Source organism: Chiloscyllium plagiosum, unplaced genomic scaffold, assembly GCF_037043375.1.
Source record: "Chiloscyllium plagiosum isolate Xiang-an unplaced genomic scaffold, Cpla_swu_hap1 HiC_scaffold_5, whole genome shotgun sequence".
Lineage (NCBI taxonomy): Eukaryota > Metazoa > Chordata > Chondrichthyes > Orectolobiformes > Hemiscylliidae > Chiloscyllium > Chiloscyllium plagiosum.
Window position 1 is genome coordinate 90,260,870 of NW_028270143.1, and position 22,710 is coordinate 90,283,579.

The 22,710-nt window shown below is 42.9% G+C and overlaps 1 protein-coding gene across 3 annotated transcripts in view; it reads left to right on the plus strand.

Annotated features, from left to right (window-relative positions):
• Positions 1-22,710, plus strand: part of apbb1ip (amyloid beta precursor protein binding family B member 1 interacting protein) — a 178,371-nt gene that overhangs the window by 68,616 nt on the left and 87,045 nt on the right. For all 3 annotated transcript variants that reach the window (XM_087987448.1, XM_087987449.1, XM_087987447.1), the window contains exons 3-6: positions 548-638; positions 3,345-3,652; positions 7,630-7,707; positions 11,045-11,204. In XM_087987448.1, coding sequence (XP_087843574.1) covers positions 548-638; positions 3,345-3,652; positions 7,630-7,707; positions 11,045-11,204 — 637 coding nt within the window. The remainder of the gene's footprint in view (positions 1-547; positions 639-3,344; positions 3,653-7,629; positions 7,708-11,044; positions 11,205-22,710) is intronic.

Below are 22,710 nucleotides of genomic sequence, written 5' to 3' on the forward strand. Positions count from 1 at the left end.
CCCCCACTCCAGATCCAGAGTTTGATGTAAAGGCCACCCTTCTGCTAATGGTGAGCTGTCTGGTAGTGCCCACTCTATACTGGCAGCTTCCTAGTAACATGTTACCAACCAAGTCATATCAAGTCTCTGACTACTGCCATCAGTTGCAATGCCCACTGCATACCCATGCACCAAATGAAACCAGAATCCACCCTGAGAAAAATGCCAATAAGTCAGATATAATCTGTAATTGCAAACTAGCCCTGAACTAGTGAGTATGATTGACAAAATCCCACATCACAAGTTCACCAATGGCAAAATGAATCCATTTATATTTCTCTTGTTCGCTCTTTTAGGAAACAGAAATGGCAAATTTTCTAAAATCAGATAATACTTGCTGCACACCAAAAGCTGTTCTAATGTAGAAAAAAAGATATTTGAAGCAGCTCAAATTTTAACCATTTTCTCACTATTCCAACATCTGTAATGTTTCCCACACTGTTTATTGTTTGCTTATACCCTGGGATTGAAAAGTGTTGAACGTTTTACTTTTGAAATTTTCTTACAGAGTTTAGGTGTGGATACTGTCCCACCCTCAACTGCAATGTCCAATCAGGATTCAGAGTTCAAGCTCTCAATTGGTTTTACCGATGTCAATGGTAAGAACATCTATTTGTGTTGCATGAAATGTAATCTGTACGGTTTATGTTCAACATGGAGGTAACTAAGTAAGCTTGACAATGAAACCTTTGATCTAACTTCTTTTCTTATTTCAAACTTATTCATTTTTAACTTCCATTATCTGGCTTTTAAACTCCAGTCCACTCCAACCAATTCTACTCTCATCCCTGCATAATTACCCTTATCTTAAGTTTAGCGCAGTGATTTCAATCTAAGTTTCTTGCTCTCAAATTGAACACTACATTCTACTGTGTTATGGTCACTGTTCCCTAGAGAATCTTTCACTCTGAGATCATTTACTAAACATTACACATTGCAAGATTAAAAATAGCCTTAACTCTGGTAGAATCCACAACGTATTGTTCGAAGAAACTACCTCAAATGTATTCTATTAATTCCTCCTCATGGCTACTTTTGCCAATTAACAAAGAAACAAGGAGAAAGATGGAGAAGTGAAAGGTAACAGACTCAAAGGAAGAGGAAGGGAAATTCGGAAATGAGTTGAATTAAACAAAATAGAAGCACAAATGAAAGAGATTTTGAGAGAGTCAAACAGAGAGAAAGTTAAACAGAAGGCACATAAATGTCTAAGAATATGGTTGAAGAAGAAAAACAATTAACCCCAAAAGGAATGAGTTTGATTTGGCTGGGATGTGAAAATATTAAAAATGTAAAGCAGGATCCCAGCCTCATCAATCCCATTTTCTTCCAGTTTTAGTGCAAGTATTGGGACAAGGAAAGGCAGAGTTTAACTCTGAGCTCTGTATGCTTACTGAGGTGTAAATCAAGCGCAGAACTGAAAACAGTGTTCTAAATAGGGTCTAACCAGAACCTGATATAGCTATACTATAACTTGCATCCTTTGCATTCCAGCTTCCTTGTAACGCAAGTTAGCATTTCATTAGCCTTAGATTTGTAAAAATCCATTTATTTTAAATAATTTATAGAACCTAAATCTTCCTGCGACATAGTTTTTAAGCTTCTCACCATTAAGGAAATATTGTGATCTATCTTTCTTCAGTCCAAAGTTAATGATCATACTTTTCCCCATGCTGAAGTCAATTTGCCATAGCTTTTCACACTCACTAATATATCATAGGACCTTTGCAATGTTCCCATTTACATTCCCCACTGTGTCACTTGATATTATTAGCAAATCTTCATATAAGGTACTTATAAATGACCACTCATCATTATCATATTTGTGAAAATGACTAATGAAGCTATGGAAATGTGCCAAAACCCGTGTCTTGTTATTGAATATTGTCTTTGACTAGAATATCAGCTCAGTTATTTTTAGATATCCATAATGACGTGGGTGAGATTGTGAAGTATGACACATGTTTTCCCATTTATTTTAAAATTGTATTTGCGACAGAATTACATCTGGAGTGGTTTACATCCATTGTCTGTATGTTAAGACAATATCATCATGTAGTATCAGTTATGGTTGACTATGATTTATGCTCATTGTCTAGTTTGCTGAGAGGCTTAACTCAGCTTTAGTACCCACAGTAAAAGCAGCCAACTATCACTCCAGCTGTGAGACTAGAATAAACATTTGTGCTCCTCCTAGCTAAGGAGTAGTTTTTGAAAATTAATTCTCTTCACTTGCCAGCTGCTTCAGAATAATGAGTTGAGCAGGCCTCACAATGCTTCACAGATCCACATTCCTAAAGAAACCTAAAACCACAGAGAGCCCCTCATCTAAACGAAGATCCTTTACCATAGTAAAACAACTTAAAGAATTGAGGAAAACAGAAAAAAAACCTTTGGAAAAATGATCGGCACAGGCAACTTGTCACACTTTTCCACTTTCCACCAAGGCTTGAACCTTCCGGTTTGAGCTTGTGGGTAGAAGCATGTCTTCAGTTTTGTACCCAAAGCCAGTTACAGTGACTTTCAAGACCAAAGTTTCAGTTTTGTACTGTCACTCATTCAGAATTGTGCTTCAAACAGAATTATATGGCTGGATTCTTCACTGTGCCAGGACACCCCCATCCTTCCCAAGACCAGATGGTGAAAGATAACCAGGAGTAGGTGAAGGAAGACCTTCAAGGGTTCTCAATTAGGCCCAGAGTACCAATGAAGAAGGTAACCCTTCTTGTCTGTGACCAGCCCCCACAATGAAAAAGCTACAAGGCTGGGCACTTGGCATGGCCCTCTCCCTGCATAAGTTAAATTCCAGAATTGGTGGGATAAGGCTATTGATTGGCTAATTAATGGCCCAAATTGCTATATGGCAGGTGGCCCAACACTGGGTCATCACTGGGAACATTGCAGCGAGACAGTGGGGTCAGTTAGATGTTAGACACAGAAAATTTGGCATTTCACAGGCCACCCTCCTCCAAACACATCACTGAGAATTCTGTAAAATCCAGCCCAGAAATTCTCACAACTGAGGAAAAGGTCTTTCAGCCTTCAGTCATGCCTATCCTTTGAAAGGGCTGACGGAATTAATCCCACTCACCATCATTTCACATAGAACCCTTCCATCTGGTAGGCAGAGAAGACTTTCAAGGCTGGGTTCGAGCCAAGGTGCAGGAGGTGAGTAGAAAGTAAACCAATGCTGTATTCCATTCTGCTGACCAGAATATGCTTTTTATTAAAACAATCTTAAGTTTGCAGTTGCTTTGTCCTTTGTAGTACCATTTAATTTTAGTTTTGTAAATTCATTCCGCTAGAGTCTCTCAATTCACTGGAAGACACCGACTTGGATGCCTTAATGGCAGACCTAATGGAGGACATCAATCAGACAGAGCAAGTCTGCAATGCAAGAGCCATGACAGCTACATCTCAAGCCACCCCAGTTTCAGCTGCCAATACAATGCCGAATTTTTCAACGATTCCCTCAGCTTCACAAAGAGGATATGCAGAGCAACCAAGCCTAGATTTCCCGCCACCTCCACCGGACATGTTTCTGCCTACCGCTTCAGCTTCTGTGTCACTTCCACCACCACCACCTCTGGAACCTCCAGAACCATTGACAGAGGTAAGAGTTCCAATTTCCAAGAAAATAATAACACTTTGATAATGCATTGAAAAATGCTAACGCTTGCTATCTACCCTGATAATGAAGACAATCCTGAAGGGTGTTCTGTGCCTACAAAGCTGTAGTTCAGCACAAATCAACATATTCAAGAGTTGAGGAGGTAAAAGAAGAAGGAACTAAGTGAGGAAATTATATAATTACAAAGAAGGGAGAAGTTGAATTTCTTGTAGCTAAGGACATACGTGGAGTTTTGCTGACTACAGTAACATTTATGATTGTGTTTGTTGTTGGGAACAAACTTCCTGTATTAATGCCCTGACAAAGCTTTGGAGTTACAGTAAAACAAGTGTTTGATTACTTAAAACAGAGATTTACAGTTTCAATTCTGATAGTTAATTGTATGCCTCATATTAGTGATTATGCAAAGAAGCTTAAAGAGATTGTGTTGCCATGGTGAAAAGCCTGGCAAGACATTTACCATCTTGCAAAACAGAAGGGGTCCATTTGATGGCTGAAATGGCTCAAGCTGGAACATTGCGGCTTAGAGAGGAAAGTCCTTAATAGAGGAATTAGAGAAGATTTTGAGAATGAGCCCAGGGAAGAAAGACTACAGTCAAGTAAATGTAAGGAAATTAGTGTTGTTCTCCTTAAAGAAGTTAAAGACAGATGTATAAAAGCTGTTCAAAATGATAGAAGATCCTTCTATAGTAAGTGAGAAGAAATTGTTTCCAAAGACAGAACTCTTTGTAATCAAAGAACTCGAATTCATGATACAAGAGTTGCTGAACACCTAGAGGTAACATGAGGAAAAAGGAAATTGAGATCTGCACTGTCTTGTTTAAAAAGAGGGTTGAAATTATTCAATAATAACCTTCAAAATAAAATTGAACAAATGTTTGAAATGAAAGCATTAGCAGAGCTATGGGGTCAGATTGAGAGATTGGGTCTGACGATACCACTTTCAGAGAGCCAAGATAGGCATGATGGGCTGAACGACCTCCTTCTATGCTGCATCATTTTATGATTCCTTAAAATAAAGTCAAATCACATTAATAGTAACAGAATGAAACGGTATCCAGTTTAAATCCTGCAACATACTGGCAGGTTAAATTGACTGTAGACATTTTGTACTTGCAGTATCCTTTCTATGTATCTTTTTCAGATTTAAAATTTAAAACCAGGATTGTGGTTTTATATTTTCTTTGTCACATTTGCACATTGCATATGTGGAAACAGAAGCACAGAGTTGACGTTGCTGGTGTTTGGATTTGTGCTCTGAAGATACAGAAAATTGACTCCCTTTTAAAATGCTGCAGATTGACTTAACTGCTACAGTGTAACTTACTTCAGCTATCAAGATGTGAGCAGAGTTTTCAGAGCAGGTTATTAAATGTAGGTTGGTCTGAGGCATTGTCAGTGAGTTGGAAGTCAGTAACCCAATATTTCAATATTAACAGATATTTTAAAATTTTCAAAATTGTTCACAATTAATACATTTTTCCTTATGGCATACCCTAACCGAAAAACAGTGGCAAAACATTACCTTTGGCCATCTTCAGTATAGGGGCTAATAACAAAGATATCCCGACTGATCATTGTAGTAATCTGCTAAGTAAAACTGCCAAGTGTCTTACTTATCTCCACTGTCTGCTGCTGTCCATTCATCATTGCTAATTTATCACTAATATATTAATACGAGTTCAATAAACTGTTATTTTTCCAGGTGTGGTGAACGATTGAAAGAAATGGGAAGGCTGATGATGGAGAGGTCTCAGAGATGAGGGCAGGGGAGTAATGTTTGATGATCAAGACAACTGGAGAAGGCTAGTAATTGAGGACTGGGTGAGACGTCTGTAAATGAGAGGATTGGGAGACAAGGTCGTTGATTGAGAGGACTGGGGGTGAGGCTGATGATAGGGAGGACGGAGGACAAGGCTGGTGATTGGGAGGACTGGGGGTAACACCGGTGATTGGGTGGACTGGGGGTGTGGCTGGTAATTGAGAGGATTGGGAGTGAATGTCAGTGATTGAGAGGACTGAGGGTGAAGCTGATGATTGAGAGGACTGGGGGGCGAGGCTGGTGATTGGAAGGACTGGGGATGTGGCTGGTGATTGGGAGGACTGGGGGCGAGGCTGGTGATTGAGTGGGAGCAAGGCTGGTGATTGGGGGGACAGGCAGTGAGGCTGGTGATTGGGAGGACTGAGGGTGAGGCTAGTGATTAGGAGGACAGGGTGAGAGGCTGGTGATTGAGAGGACTGGGGGCAAGGCAGGTGATTAGAGGGATAGCGCCAAAGGCTGGTGATTGAGAGGACTGCAGGTGAGGCTGGTGATTGGGAGGACTGGGGGCGAGGCTGGTGATTGAAAGGAATGGGGGCGAGACTGGTGATTGAGAGGTCTGAGGGTGAGGCTGGTGATTGAGTGGACTGGGGGTGAGGCTGGTGATTGGGAGAACTGGGGGTTAGGCTAGTGGTTGAGAGGACTGAGAGTGAGGCTGGTGATTGAGAGGACTGAGGGCGAGGCTGGTGATTTAGTGGACTGAGGGTGAGGCTGGTGATTGAGAGGACTGAGGGTGAGGCTGGTGATTGAGAGGACTGAGGGCGAGGCTGGTGATTGAGAGGACTGGGGGCGAGGCTGGTGATTGAGAGGACTGAGGGTGAGGCTGGTGATTGAGAGGACTGAGGGTGTGGCTGGTGATTGGAAGGTCTGGGGTTGTGGCTGGTGATTGGGAGGACTGAGGGTGAGGCTGGTGATTGGGAGGACTGAGGGTGAAACTGGCGGTTGGGAGGACTGAGGGTGAGGCTGGCGGTTGGGAGGACTGAGGGTGAAACTGGTGATTGGGAGGACTGAGGGTGAAACTGGTGATTGAGAGGACTGAGGGTGAAACTGGTGATTGAGAGGACTGGGGGTGAGACTCGTGATTGAGAGGACTGAGGGTGAAACTGGTGATTGAGAGGACTGGGGGTGAGGCTGGTGATTGAGAGGACTGGGGGCGAGGCTGGTGATTGAGAGGACTGGGGGCGAGGCTGGTGATTGAAAGGAATGGGGGCGAGACTGGTGATTGAGAGGACTGAGGGTGTGGCTGGTGATTGAGAGGACTGGGGGCGAGGCTGGTGATTGGAAGGTCTGGGGTTGTGGCTGGTGATTGGGAGGACTGAGGGTGGGACTGGCGGTTGGGAGGACTGAGGGTGAAACTGGTGATTGGGAGGACTGAGGGTGTGGCTGGTGATTGGAAGGTCTGGGGTTGTGGCTGGTGATTGGGAGGACTGAGGGTGGGACTGGCGGTTGGGAGGACTGAGGGTGAAACTGGTGATTGGGAGGACTGAGGGTGAAACTGGTGATTGAGAGGACTGAGGGTGAGGCTGGTGATTGAGAGGACTGAGGGTGAGGCTGGTGATTGAGAGGACTGGGGGGCGAGGCTGGTGATTGAGAGGACTGAGGGTGAGGCTCGTGATTGAGTGGACTGAGCATGAGGTTTGTGATTGCGAGGACTGGGGGCAAGGCTGGTGATTAAAAGGACTGGGGGTGAGGCTGGTGATTGAGAGGGCTGAGGGCGAGGCTGGTGATTGGGCGGACTGAGAGCGAGGCTGGTGATTGGGAGGACTGGGGGTGAGGCTGGTGATTGAGAGGATTGGGGAAATCCCTCAAGCCTGGGATCAACCGAGTGAACTTCCTCCACACTGCCTCCAATGCCAGTATGTCTTTCCTTCGATAAGGGAACCTAAACAGTGCATAGCATTCCAGCTGTGGTCTGACTCATGCCTTGTATAGTTTTAGCAAGACGTCCCTATTCATATGTTTTATTCCTTTTGAAAAAGGGCCAACATTCCATTTGCCTTCCCTATTACCTGCTAACTGTGCAGATTTATATACGAGGACTCCCAAATCCCACAATGCAGCAGCTTTCTGCCATCACTCTCCATCTCAGTACTAACCAAGAATTGTTTCCATAAATTCTAAGGATTCTTCTGTTTTACAGGAAGAAAAAGAGGCCCGGGCAAAAGCTGATAAAATCAAACTGGCTTTGGAAAAGCTGAAAGAGGCAAAGGTTAAAAAGGTCAGTAGTTTACATATGTAGTTTTGCAGTGATAACAATACTAGACTCAACTCAAAGGTCAGGGGCCAAATCACAACTTGCCAAATTTTGCAATTAAATTTTAAAGCACTTCGCCAACTCATGGCAAAGACTCCACATTATATCAATAGAACTTCAAGCCCTCAAAGTGAGAAGTTAATGTCCTGAGAGGCAAAGCAGCTGAGGCCCTCAGAGTGGTGGGGAGACACCTCTGGGTACATTGAATGTTCCACACTTGCATTCCTTTGTGCCTGCCCACCTTCTGTGGGGCATGGAGCCTTTGACCCTGATGATTCCTGGCCTGACACAGGACAGTAGTCTCCATAGAGACAGCAGTCTCCGCACATGGTGAGGACCCAATCTACTGTTGGCCAAATACTGGCTCACTGTCAAAATTGGATTTAATGTTTATACCCAGCGTATTGGCTGCCTGCACCATGGAAAGTTGTCAGACGAAAACAATAACAAGAGTAGGCATTCAGCCTTTCAAACCTGCTCTGTCATTCAGTAAGGTTATGGCTGATCTAATTTTAACCTCCACTCTATGTTCCTGTCTATTCCCAATAACCTTTAACTCCTTGCCCATGTCACTATGAAAACTGAAAGTAGGTGAGGTAGTGCCATGATTTAGACTTTTAACATTTATCCTCCCTCCTGTCTCAAACTCACCCATTTCTCATGGTTACAAAATCCCCTGTGAGTTGGAACATCTTTCTGGATGGTTTGCTGGATCTGGTAGGGGTCGGACTGAGAAGGATGTATCTGTGTAAACTTTGTATAACTGCTATGTAATCGTACCTATTATTCAGGGGTCTACTGTGATTTATTATTTAAACTTAATTTGTTAACAGAGGCTGAAAAATACCTATGAATCCTTAGAAATCATTAAACTTTCCTTTATTTTATTACTTTAATGAGTGAGTAAAAGGAAAACAAACTAGTTAATAATGGAAGACATGGCAATTTGGTTTTCCCAGTTACTTATAGTAACTAATTCTCTACTCAAAAGAAGAATGTGTGATTTACTTGTTGTTGCCATTGTCTTTGTGTTCTGCACGCTGCCACAATGTATGTAGGGACATGGCTTGTTCCTCCTCAGACCATCTGGAGGAAATAAGGCACTTCCCCCAACAAACAGCAAAGAACAGAACCAAAGGTCAAACTAACCTGGGCTGCTGCCCTTGTGTACTTCCGGTTAACTTCCTCAAAAGCTTCACCGGCAGGAATCTTGGAACAGGTGGCCTGTCTACCATTTCCTATTGCATTCGATGAGGAGAAGTTTACTCTGATTAAGTGTTGGGAAACCAAATCCATTCATTCAATTTTGTTCTGCCCCAAGTTTGGAGACAGGGAACTAGGTAAATAGAGGGAATTGTTTCAGGAGAGTTCCCCGATGCATTTCCATTGTCGGTAAAGCTTCCTGTGGATTATGGAAATGATGATCAGCTTTTTTTAAAATTCACGTGTGGGACATGGGTGTTGCTGATTGAGCCAACATTTATTACCCATCCCTAGTAGCCCTTGAGATGGTGGTGAACTATGTTGTTGAATTGCTGCAGCCCATGTGCATGTTCCCAGATCATTGAGGAGGAGCAGTGAATTAAACTAATTAAGGACCCAGTTAGGTCTGGTTTTGCCATATATAATTATGCAATTGTTCTGCTACATGTAGAGAGGCTTCTTATTGTCAGCAAAGCTGGCTTCCCTCTGCAGACCAAGCAACTATCAGTGCTAAAGGTTTTATATTCCTGTGAAGTTGCCACCATGCTACAATCCCCCTGAAGTAGAGAGTAATTTGCTCTGTATACTATCAAATGAAATCAGAAATGCATTTATAAAGAACTTAAATAAGATCCTGTTATGATCCCAACGATACATAATTCTTTTAGTCAGAGTTTTGAATTCCTGTGACCAACTCAAGGGATCACACTAGATCTTATGTTTTAAGACTTATACTGTAACAAACAAAAATCAATATTGATTAAACATTGCATAGTAGGAAATTAACATAACAAATTGAAGAAAAGTTATCCCACTTAAAATGGCCAAACACCCCATGCAAACTGCATACAATATACCACAATACAAATCTCTCCACAGAATTGTTATCCTTACCAGAAGCATCCAACACTTCTGCCCGTTTCCAACAGGTCTGTTTGTTTTGGCTTCATTGAGTTGTAATGGCTACTGTGTGTCAAAAGTTGCTTCTTTTAATCCTTTGAGAATCTGAGAACTGATGTCCAACAAAGTGCACCACAGCAATTCCTTTTGTCAACCTCAGCAGAGAGGATCTTCCAATGTTTTTAATTTCCAACAGTTCCGATCTCTTAAAGCAGAAAATGAGATCCCACCAGAATTCCCTAATAGGGAATTATCTGTTCCCTTGATGTCCACAGCACCTGCTGTTTTCCCACCTCTCTCTCTCTCTCTCTCTCTGTCTATCTCTCTCTCCGTCTCTACGGGGCTCTTTTCCTTTTTGTTCAGCATTTCTGAATCAGATTCTACTTGATTGATTGGGGTCGTTCTATCAGTCAGTGAACTAGGGAGGATCTTCCATTAGTGCCACAGTGGAGACCTCATCAGTGACCATAATCATACTTTTCCCTTAATTGATATTCCTGATGATAGGTGTCCTATCAATCAGGAACTTTTAGCCAATCACAGCCAACCTCATATTTCTTAACACCAATTTACTAACCTCAGATTTACAATTAATAAATGATCTAGCATCTACTGCTAAATTCAAAAAAGAGTTCTAAACTTGCTCACCTTTCACAAGTATAGTGTCTCCTAACTTCCAAAAGATCTTTCCCTAATGTTTTGGTTGATGTCCCTTAGTCCTAGGTTCTGCAAATGGCAAAAATTGTTTATCTCTATTTGCTCAAGAGTTTCCCTTCAAAGCTTTGGTTAGAGCTTTCAGGCAGGGTGGTTAGCACTGCTGCCTTACAGTGCCAAAGACCCAGGTTCAATTCCCGCCTTGGGCAACTGTCTGTGTGGAGTTTGCACATTCTCCCCGTGTCTGCGTGGGTTTCCTCTAGGTGCTCTGGTTTCCTCCCACAGTCCAAAAATGTGCAGGTTAGGTGAATTGGCCTTGCTAAATTGCCTGTAGAGTTAGGTGAAGGGGTAAATGTAGGGGAATGGGTCTTGGTGGGTTGCTCTTCGGAGGGTTGGTGTGGATTTATTGGGCCAAAGGGCCTGTTTCCACACTGTAAGTAATCTAATCAGATCATTTTTTGGCATTCTAAATTACAAGGAATTGTAACTAATTGTCTTTTCGGTCATTTAAGTGCTCTATTGTAATCCTTGTTTTTTCCATCAGCTGGTTGTTAAGGTCCTCATGAATGATAGCAGCAGTAAAACACTGATGGTTGATGAAAGACAGACTGTGAGAGAAGTTCTGGACAACTTATTTGAAAAGTCTCACTGTGACTGCAATGTGGATTGGTGCATGTATGAAAAAAATCCGGAACTACAGATTGGTAAGATGTGCTATTTTATAAAACTCTATCCACAACACAAAGGGAGTTTGATGCTATAATATAGCTTTTAAGCCCTTTAATTGTTTTTGCAGGCAATTTCTAGCAAGTTATATATTCACAATGTTAATTTCTAAAGTTCTAGGGCAATTAATTTATTCTGAATCACAAACTATAACACTCCCCTCACGTGTAACTGTTTCATAGAATCATAGAATTACTATAATGTGGAAGCAGGCCATTCAGCCCATCAACTTTTGGTGAAGACCATTTCACCAAAACCCAACAACCCTACCCTATCACTGTAATCCTGCATTTCCTATGGCTAATCCACCTATCCCACGTATCCCTGGATGCTATGGGCAACTTTGCATGGCCAATCCACCCAACCTGCACATCTTTGGACTGTTGGAGTAAAGTGGAGTACCTGGAGGAAACTCACGCATATATTAAGGTTTCTTTTACCTTTAAAAAGCAGTTTCGTTTATTCCAGAGACCTAAGTATTATGATCAGCCAGTGCACAGACAGATATAGTTCTTTTTAAGCTTATTGGAATCAAACACCATTTATTTATTGAGGCTGTTTCTTAGAATATCCGCACTTACCAGGACTCTGGCCCTCTTCATTAGAATGTAAGAGGTGAGACCAGGGTGCTCTGGAGTCAGTCCACAATGCAACCAGCAGCTCCTCCATGCTGAGGGCTGACTGCTATGAGTCAATCATAAGACCTTAAGACGTAGGAATAGAAATTAGGCCATTCAGCCCATTGTGTCTGGTCCATCATTCAATCATGGGTGACAAGATTGTCATTCTTCCGCTTTCTCCCTATAACATTTGATCCCCTTGGTGCACAAGAGCCTATCTAACTCAGTCTTAAATATACTCAATGACCTAGTCTTCATAGCCTTCTGTGGCATTGAATTCCACAGATTCACCACTATCTGGCTAAAGAGTCGTCTCAACCCCAGAACCCTTAAGCCCCGCACTAAACAATACTTTCCCATTTTCCTGACCTTCAAGGCATTGTCAGATGCAGCAGTAAAATAATTCCAACAATACCGAAGAAGCTTGACACTAACCAGGACAAAGCAGCCCATTGATTGACACCACATTCACGAATATCCATTCCCTCTATTACTGATACTCAATAGCAGTAGAGTTTACCACCAACAACAAAAACAATAGTTGCTGGAAAAACTCTGCAGGTCTGACAACATCTGAGCAGAGAAATCAGAGTTGATGTTTCAAGTCTGGTGACCCTTCCTCAGAATGAACTCTTCCTCACTGGACCCAAAAGGTCAACTCTGATCTCTCTCCACAGATGCTGCCAGACCTGCTGAGCTTTTCCAGCAACTACTGTTTTGTTTCTGATTTACAGCATCCACAGTTTTTTCAATTTTTATTCTGCACCAACAAGATACACTGCAGAAAATCACCAAAGCTGTTTAGACAGCACTTTCCAAACCCACAACCACTGCCATCTGGAAGGGCATGAGCAGCAGATAAATGGGAACACCACCCATATTCCCCTCCAAGCCACTCACCATTCTGACATGGAACCATATCATGTTGCTGAGTCAAACTCTGAGCTCCCTCACTCAGGATTGTGGTTGTTCCTACATCAAATGGACTGCAACAGTTGAAGGAGGCATCTCACCACCAAATTCTCAAGGACAGTAAGGGATGGGCAGTAAATGCAGGCACAATCAGAAAGTCCACATCCTCCCTGAAGGAATAAGATGATAAAAGACTGACATTTGGGTACGAGTTGATAAATGGGTGTTAGCAAAAAATAGGATAGTTGTTCAGATATAAAAATTGATAGTGCCAGTTTACTCATGGTTGGTTATTTATGAAGGTTGTTTTATGCATTATTGCAGCTGTATAAGAATTGTGCACTTATTCTGTCATGTTATTGATGGAAACCTGTTTTTCTCTGAGAATTTCAGTGTTAAGGTTCAATGTGCATTTATTCTGATGGATGGTGATGGCTTTGTATTTTGTAATTAATGTATTCAGGCTGAGTATCCACCTATTTTGTGTTTACTCACTCAAGGAGATTCAACCTCCTTGTACATTGCTGATCTTTATTTTCTTCCGAATGTTCTCTGGTTTGGTAATTACGGAGTTCAGTCACATAGGAAAGGATGTACTGTACTCATTTGGTGAAGATTTTCTTAAAACAAGTGATGGCAAAGCCATTGTCGCATTGAGGCTAAACAGGCTGATAATTTGTCATGAGTTTAGTATTGGGTTCAGACTATCTTCAGTGGCATGTGGAGGAGATGGACTAGCTGGTTGCTGTAAGCCTAATGCCAAAGATCTATGTCACCAGCTGCCCTCTGACATTACAGGCACCTTCACATCTGAGCTGACATTATCCATGGGGCTGTACAGCTTCATGTTCAGGATATTCTGTAGTCAATGATCTTCTCGTCTGCAGTCCAGACTGAGTCGTTGTCAAGCAAAATCATAAAGTGGGCAGTCAGTCACTCTGGCACATACTCCCACATGCTCCTTGTCTTGATCAAGCATGAGAATCAGCTGGAAGTAGGCTTGCTTGCTGAGCTGCAAGGTTAATTTTCAGACGTTTCATCACCATACTTAGCAACATCTTCAGTGAGCCTCCAAACAAAGGCTTTGTCCAGAGGCGCACTGAAGATGTTACCTAGTATGGTGATGAAACATCTGAAAATGAACCTTCCAGCTCAGCGAGCAAACTTACATCCAGAACCTCAATCTGAGCTACAAATCTTCTCAAAAAAAAATGAGAACAAGCCTTTCAGAACTTCTACAATCCTCTCCATGATCTACTGGTCACTACACAGGCTTAACTGTAATTATCCTCTGCTTTATGACATGTGACATGGAATGATGTCATTAACTATGGCATAAGGTTGTAGACATTGTCCTTCAAAGTCTCTCCATTTATTTGCTTTTCAACTTTGAATGGTCAGCTGCTGACTGAGGCCTTAGCATAAATGCATCATAGCAGCTTCCTGTATACCATTCAATGATCCCCACTGTCCCTGGATGGGCATCATACGAAATCTTCACTTTCAGTGAGTACAGAATCTTCCTGTTGTTATAGAGCCTGTGCACTCTGAGTTGGCACCTTCAGAACGATAGAATCATACATTATTGAAGAGGCCCTTCAACCCATTGAGTATGTACCACCAAAATTACTCTACTATCCACACTCATCCCACTTTCCCACACTAAACCCTTAACCTTGAAATCCCAAATGTTCATTCTAGTACTTTTTAAAGGTTGTGAGGTTTCCCACCTCAACTATCCTCTCAGGCAGTGCATTCCAGACTCCTGCTACGAGAAAAAGATTTTTCTCAAATCTTCTCTAAACCTCCTGCCTTTCACTTTAAAATTATGTCCTCTCGATATTAACCATATGACTAATGGAAACAGCTGCTTGCCATTCAAAAACTGAAATTGCTGGAGAAACGCAGTGGGTTTGGCTGCATCTTTGGAGAGAAAGCAGAGTTAATGTTTGAGTCCAGTGACCTTCCTTCAAAACCCTGTCCATGTCTCTCACAATCTTATGTATCTCAATCAGGTCGTCCCTCAATCTTGGAGAAAGTGAGGACTGCAGATGCTGGAGTACCAGAGTTGAAAAATGTGGTGCTGGAAAAACACAGCAGGCCAGGCAGCATCCGAGGAGCAGGAGAAACAACGTTTCGGGCATAAATCTTCTTCAGGAATAAGGCTGGTGTGCCAAGCGGACTGAGATAGAAGGTAGGGGGGAGGGAGTTTGGGGGAGGGGCGCTGGGAATACGATAGGTGGAAGGAGGTGAGGGTGATGGTGATAGGCTGGAGAGAGGGTGGGGGCGGAGAGGTCGGGAAGAAGATTGCAGGTCAAGAGGGAGGTGCTGAATCCGAGGGTTGGGACTGAGTTAAGGTGGGGGGAGGGGAAATGAGGAAGCTGGAGTTATCTACATTCATCCCGTGTGGTTGGAGGGTTCCTAGATGGAAGATGAGGTGCTCTTCCTCCAGGCATCGTGTGGCCAGGGTCTGGTGATGGAGGAGGCCAAGGACCTGCATTTCATTGGCAGAGTGAGAGGGGGAGCTAAAGTGTTCAGCCACGGTGTGGTTGGGTTGGTTGGTGCGGGTGTCCCAGAGGTATTCCTGAAATATTTATCCTCTACATTGGGGAGACAGGCTGCCTACTTGCGGAACGTTTCAGGGAACACCTCTGGGACACCCGCACCAACCAACCCAACCGCCCCGTGGCTGAACACTTTAGCTCCCCCTCCCACTCCGCCAATGACATGCAGGTCCTTGGCTTCCTCCATTGCCAGACCCTGCCCACATGACACCTGGAGGAAGAGCGCCTCATCTTCCGCCTAGGAACCCTCCAACCACACGGGATGAATGTGGATTTCTCCAGCTTCCTCATTTCCCCTCCCCCCACCTTATCTCAGTCTCAACCCTTGGATTCAGCACCTCCCTTTTGACCTGCAATCTTCTTCCCGACCTCTCCGCCCCCACCCCTTCTCCAGCCTATCACCCTCACCCTCACCTCCTTCCACCTATCGTATTCCCAGCGCCCCTCCCCCAAATTCCCTCCCCTTCTCAGCCCACTTGGCACACCAGCCTCATTCCTGAAGAAGGGCTTATGCCAGAAACGTTGATTCTTCTGCTCCTCGGATGCTGCCTTGTTTTTCCAGCACCACATTTTTCAACTCTGGTACTCCAGCATCTGCAGTCCTCACTTTCTCCAAGGTTGAGGGACGACCTGATTGAGATGCATAAGATTATGAGAGACATGGACAGGGTTTTGAAGGAAGGTCACTGGACTCAAACATTAACTCTGCTTTCTCTCCAAAGATGCAGCCAAACCCACTGCGTTTCTCCAGCAATTTCAGTTTTTGAATGGCAAGCAGCTGTTTCCCATAGTCATAGGGTTAATATCGAGAGGACATAATTTTAAAGTGAAAGGCAGGAGGTTTAGAGAAGATTTGAGAAAAATCTTTTTCTCGTAGCAGGAGTCTGGAATGCACTGCCTGAGAGGGTAGTTGAGGTGGGAAACCTCACAACCTTTAAAACGTACTAGAATGAACATTTGGGATTTCAAGGTTAAGGGTTTAGTGTGGGAAAGTGGGATGAGTGTGGATAGTAGAGTAATTTTGGTGGTACATACTCAATGGGTTGAAGGGCCTCTTCAATAATGTATGATTCTATGGTTCTGAAGGTGCCAATACAGAGTGCACAGGCTCTATAACAGCAGGAAGATTCTGTACTCACTGAAAGTGAAGATTTCGTATGATGCCCATCCAAGGACAGTGTGGATCATTGAATGGTATGCAGGAAGCTGCTATGATGCATTTATGCTAAGGCCTCAGTCAGTAGCTGCCTCCCCAATGTAGAGGAGAAATGTTTCAGGGAACACCTCTGGGACACCCGCACCAACCAACCCAACCGCCTCGTGGCTGAACACTTTAGCTCCCCCTCCCACTCCGCCAATGACATGCAGGTCCATGGCCTCCTCCATCGCCAGACCCTGGCCACACGACGCCTGGAGGTAGAGCGCCTCATCTTCCGTCTAGGAACTCTTCAACCACATGGGATGAATGTAGATTTCTCCAGCTTCCTCCTTTCCCCTCCCCCCACCTTATCTCAGTCCCAACCCTCGGATTCAGCACTGCCCTCTTGACCTGCAATCTTTTTCCCGACCTCTCTGGATGAACATTTTAGCTCCCCCTCTCACTCCGCCAATGACATGCAGGTCCTTGGCCTCCTCCATCGCCAGACCCCGGCCACACGACGCCTGGAGGAAGAGCGCCTCATCTTCCGCCTAGGAACCCTCCAACCACACAGGATGAATGTAGATTTCTCCAGCTTCCTCATTTCCCCTCCCCCGACCTTATCTCAGTCCCAACCCTCAGATTCAGCACCGCCCTCTTGACCTGCAATCTTCTTCCCGACCTCTCCACCCCACCCCCCCTCCGGCCTATCACCTTCACCCTCACCTCCTTCCACCTATCGTATTCCCAGCGTCCCTCCCCCAAATTCCCTCTCCCCTACCTTTTATCTCAGCCCACTTGGCACACCAGCCTCATTCCTGAAGAAGGGCTTATGCCCAAACGTTGATTCTCCTGCTCCTCGGATGCTGCCTGGCCTGCTGTGTTTTTCCAGCACCACATTTTTCCGCCCCTCAACCTTCTCTGGTCCAAAGAAAACAATCCAAGCTTATCCAGCCTCTCTTAATCGCTGAAATGCTCCATCTCATGCAACATCCTGGTGAATCTCCTTTGCACTCCTCCAGTGCAATCACATCCATACTATAGTGCAGTGACCAGAACAGCACTCCAATTGTGACATGACCAAAATCCTGTACAGCTCCACCATATCCTCCCTGCTCTTGTAATGTATGCCATGACTGATAAAAGCAGGCATCCCAAATGCCTTCTTAACTATCCTATTAACTTGACCTGCCATCTTTAGGGTGAACAAGCACCCCAAGATCCCTCTGCTCCTCTGAGTTTCCTAGTGTCCCGAAATTCATTGAGTGCTCCCTTGTCTTCTTCCTTCTTCCAAATTGCATCATCTCACAGTAATCAGGTTTAAATTCCATTTGCAACTGATCTGCTCACTTAACCAATCCATTTATAACCTCCTGTAACTTAGTACCTTCCTCCTCACTGTCAACCACCTGCCCAGTCTTTGTGTCATCCACAACCTCCCCCACATTCTCATCTGCATCATTTGTGAATATCACAAAAAATAAGGGACCCAGCACGAATCCCTGTGGTACACCACTGAACGACGCAATCCAATCACACAAATAGCCTTCTACTACCACCTTCTACCAAGAACCATGTTCTGGTGATAGTTCTCAAACCTTAGGAAAGTGAGCAACCTGTTGGATTGCTTCATGAATCCTGGCAGCATCCAACTCCCTTCAGAAAAAGGCACTTGGTTGGTAACTGACCATTACAGATGTCTGGCTGATGTTTCATAGATTCTTATGGCCAGTTGAAGAGATGTACAACACAAAATATTCAAGACTCTTTGATTTTCATCCATAGTGCTATGCTATGCAGTTAGTTCACTGTAATTTGATATCCTCTTCCAAAATGTTACTCATGCATGACCTATCTGGAGAAGGGCAATGTTATGATGCATAAGATGCCAAGAGGTAGGTGGTGACCTAATGGTATCATTGCTTGACTACCAAAGCAGAGATTCAGGAAATGTTCTGGGGGGCGTGGGTTCAAATCCCACCACAGCGGATGGTAGAATTTTTAATTAAAAAGGAAAATCTAGAATTAAGAGTTGACCAATAACTATGAAATCATTTTTGTTGGGGAAAAGGCCCTCTGGTTCACTAATGCCTTTTCAGAATAGAAACTGCTGTCCATATGGCCTATGCATTGTTCCAAACCTGCAGTAACAAAAAAAAAACAGGTTTTGGTATAATCTGTACATGTTTGAGTTATGATAATAGCAAGTGGGCTGCTGTGGTCTGCCATGACGCCTCAATCGCAGGACTCTACCTCTGTCGTTTCTTGCCTTCTGCAATAGATAGCACAGATATATTGGGAAGCTCAGACCTGCTGCTCAGTCACTCTAAACATGTGGCAAAAGTTAGGACAACCAGAAATCTTAGCACAATGAGATGGAAAGAAGCAATGGAATTTACAATGAAGGCTTCAGTCAGAAGGAAAAAAATCTGTAAAAAGCATTTGCAAAGTGAGCAAATTGCTGAAAACCAGAAATAAAGCTTAGAGATTCCTCAGTGCTGAGACTCCTCAGATGTTTCAAAATTAGTTGATTGGGACCTGTGTTGTACCTTTTGTATCTGTATGTAAAGCTGAAACAATACATTGGTGAAGATAAGGCAGTCAACTTTCTTCAACTTCCCCTTTGAACAAAAGTTAAGCTACTAAATTTAAGTGCACACGGGGTTCTGACACATAGGTGATGGAAGTGACCAAAAATGATGAGAGAATATGTATGTAAGAATTAATCAGCACAAAACTTTGGAAATACTTTGCAATGTTTTCCTCATTTAAAAAAAAAATGGCACATCTCCACTTCCACACCATATTTACAATAGAAGATACAAGGACATGACACATCCACATCTTCCTCCAGATAAACCCAGCTGAATGACATGTGATTGACAAGGATAGGCACACTTCACTCCACCATGAGCTGCTGTGGCTTATGAGCTATACATATTTTATATGTTCAAATACATCAAGCATGTTACAGGTTTTCTTTGGAAAGAAAAGTTTCAAATGGTGTTAAAGATCACCTTATATGAAATATCTCTGGAAAGATGCCTATTTTTACAGCATTTCCTTTCAACGAGTACTAGAAATAAACTAAGTACTCGCCAATATGTAAGTTTATGAGTCATTGTCAAACATAGTGAGGTAGTTCAGTTGACTAATGAAATGACAAAGCTATATATGATCAACATCATCAGTAAATGTTGTTACATTGCAAAATCAGATGCCAATTATATCTAACATCAATAGTAGGTTAAAGGGATTAGAGTATTTGCAAGAGTACTTCTGTTTTGGTTTAATTAGTTGAAATTGCACTATATTGTCAGATCAAGGGAAAAAATATGCACATCTCCAAAATTATTGCTCCACACAAAATTCAAAATGTCAAACTGCTGTTTTTTATGCGCTGTCACTTTTTATCTTTAATTATAACCAACTGAGACAACTCATTAATTGCCTGGCCTTTCTGCTAATTTATTCAAGTGTACAAAATTGGAATCAACAACTCCCAAAGCTGCAATGAAGCTGACTTTCCATTGTACAACCTTTTCGTGTTGAATGCTTTTGGCCCCCAAGGAGAGGGGTTTGGAGGCAAATGGACCAAGAAAATCAGACAAGTCATGTCAGGCAGTTCCCTGATGAATTTGTACCCTCTGGGGAGCTTGTCCAAGTGCAGACTGAGAACATGGCCAGCTGTCAGCTCCATAGCGGTGAGACCTCAGGGATGGAAAACCTAGAGCCAACCACGAACAGGCTTGAAGAGGATTCCTCCTCCAACCCTATGCCTTTGGACCTCTTAATTTATAACTTCAATAGAGGTTCGTCCCTTCATTCTGAGGTTATTGTCTCTAGTCTGAGTCTTTTCTATTAGTGGAAAATAGAAGGAGAAAGTAAAACGTTTCCTATATCCACTCTATCCAAACTCTTCAGTATTCTGTAAGTTTTAATGAGATCTACCCTCATCTTTCTAAACTCCATGGAGTACACACCCAGCGTCCGCAACCATTCCTCAAATTTGAAGCTCTTCACCCCAGGATCAATCTTATAAACCTCATTTAGACCTTCTCCAACGCTTTCTTTAGATACATTGTCCAAAACTGCTCACAATATTCCAAAAGCAATCTAACCAGAGCCTTATACAGTCTTAACAATACTTCCCTGATTTTATAATGTAGCCCATTCACAATGATTGCTAACATTGTGTTTGCCTTTCTAACTAAGAAATGAATCAGCTTATTAACTTTAAGAGAGTTCTGAACTAAGACTCCAAAGTCTGTCTGTGTTTCATGGTTCCAAAGCTTTTCTCCATTTAGAAAATAGTCTACGCCTCTCACTTTCCCAAATTGTATTCTGTCTGCCACATCTTTGCCTATTTTCTTTGTCTGTTCAAATCCTTCTGTAGCTTTCCTAACCCCTGTGCAGCTCCTATTTAGTACCATGATCAGAAATTTCTTTTATACTCCAAGGTTTGTTGTGAAACTTTGGAATCTCTACTGCAGAGGGGTGTGAAAGCTCAGACTTAGATTATGTTTAAAGTAGAGATTGATGGACTTCTTTTTACCAATGGTATAAAAGAGTTAAAGGGATAATGTACTTGAACTGCATTGAGGTGTTTAATCAGCAATGATCATATTAAATGGTTGAGCAGGCTTGATGGTCTGAATGCCGACCCTTATCCCAATGGTGTTATGTTCCTCCCGTGGTGAGGCTGCTGACCTTATATCACTGTGGGACCCATTCATTAAGCATGAGAAGCCCAACTGCCATCCTTTAATAAGAGAGCAAACAGAGATGGGCAATGAGAACGCCACCTCCCAAGAGGTTGCACTGCAGCACATACTGTCAATCCAAGCAGGCTCAGGATTTTCATATGGACCTGACACTATGGTCTCAATGCCCTTTGGAAATTTCTGCCCATGAGACCTGAAATTGCTCCTTACTCTAAATAGAAAAGGTGCATGAAGTGAGCCTTACTTTGTAGCGATTCTACATTTTAAAAAAATCATTCACGGGTTGTTGGCATTGCAGGGTGAAGCACCTACTTTGAACCACTGCAATCCAAGCGTTGTAGGGGCATTCAAGAAGGGGTGGGAAGGTCAAGTAGTTCATTTAGCTAGACAGTTAGCTTGTGATATAGAGGGATGCCAAATGTCCAGGTTTATTTGCCACACTAGCTAAGGATTCCACAAAGATCCTGCCTTCTCAGCCTTGCCCCCCCACCTGAAGTGTGGTGACCATCAGGTTAAACTCACCATCATTGTCTCTCTGTAATCAGATAGTTGTTCTCTGGGACCAGGATGACATTACCTGTAAACACATTCACATTCTGTTATGGAAGGAATTCAAGATTTTGACCCAGCAATGTTGAACTTACACAGATATAGTTCCAAGTTAGGATAGTATGTGGCATGGTGGGAAACTTGGGAGTGAGAGAATTCTCACTCATTTATGGCCCTTGTGTTCCAGATGGTGGAAGCCATTATTTCTGGAAGGCACTATTAAAGGAAGCTTGTTGAGTTGATGCACTGCATCCTCCTGTTTATAGTATACACTGCTGCCATTGTGCACTGGTGGGTTGACCAAATGTTAATGATGGGAGATGTAGTGCCAATCAAGCAGACTGTTTTGACCCGGATAGTATCGAGCTTCTTGAGCATTGTTTTAGCTGCATGAGTACCAAGAAATAACCATCATATTTTTGTCTATTATACCAGAGTTCCTCTCAGGATTGAAAGAATTGAATTCACATTAAGGCACTGGATGAACATTAATGGTTAATGGCTTACTCCATTTCACAGTTAATAAGCAAATTTGTATTTTCATGCCATCAAGCTGACACATAATTAAGATGTCCATTGTTATGGACCAGGCCAAACCCTCAAAATATTCTTAAGCAGGCAGCCCAGACCATAACTTTGCAATTTGTTTTGATAAGTGTACAGTGAAAATTACCCGGAATCAGTTAGCTGAGTTGACTACTAGATTTTAAAACAGGTGCAAATTTGTTCAAAAAATTACACAATGAAACACAAAGAACAGAATAAAGAACCCCTAAAGAACTCAATCTATCCAAACTAGACTTAATTATGCTATTCTGAATATACACAACAGTCCCAATAAGCAAACTCCCTTTAAAAACCAGTAGAAATGGAGCACATGCTTACAGGTTGAAATTGAAGGGCAGAAAGAGAGAGAGAGTTTCCTCACCTGTTCAAGACTGAACTAAACTGCTCAGCTAGCGAGCTAACTGCTCCCC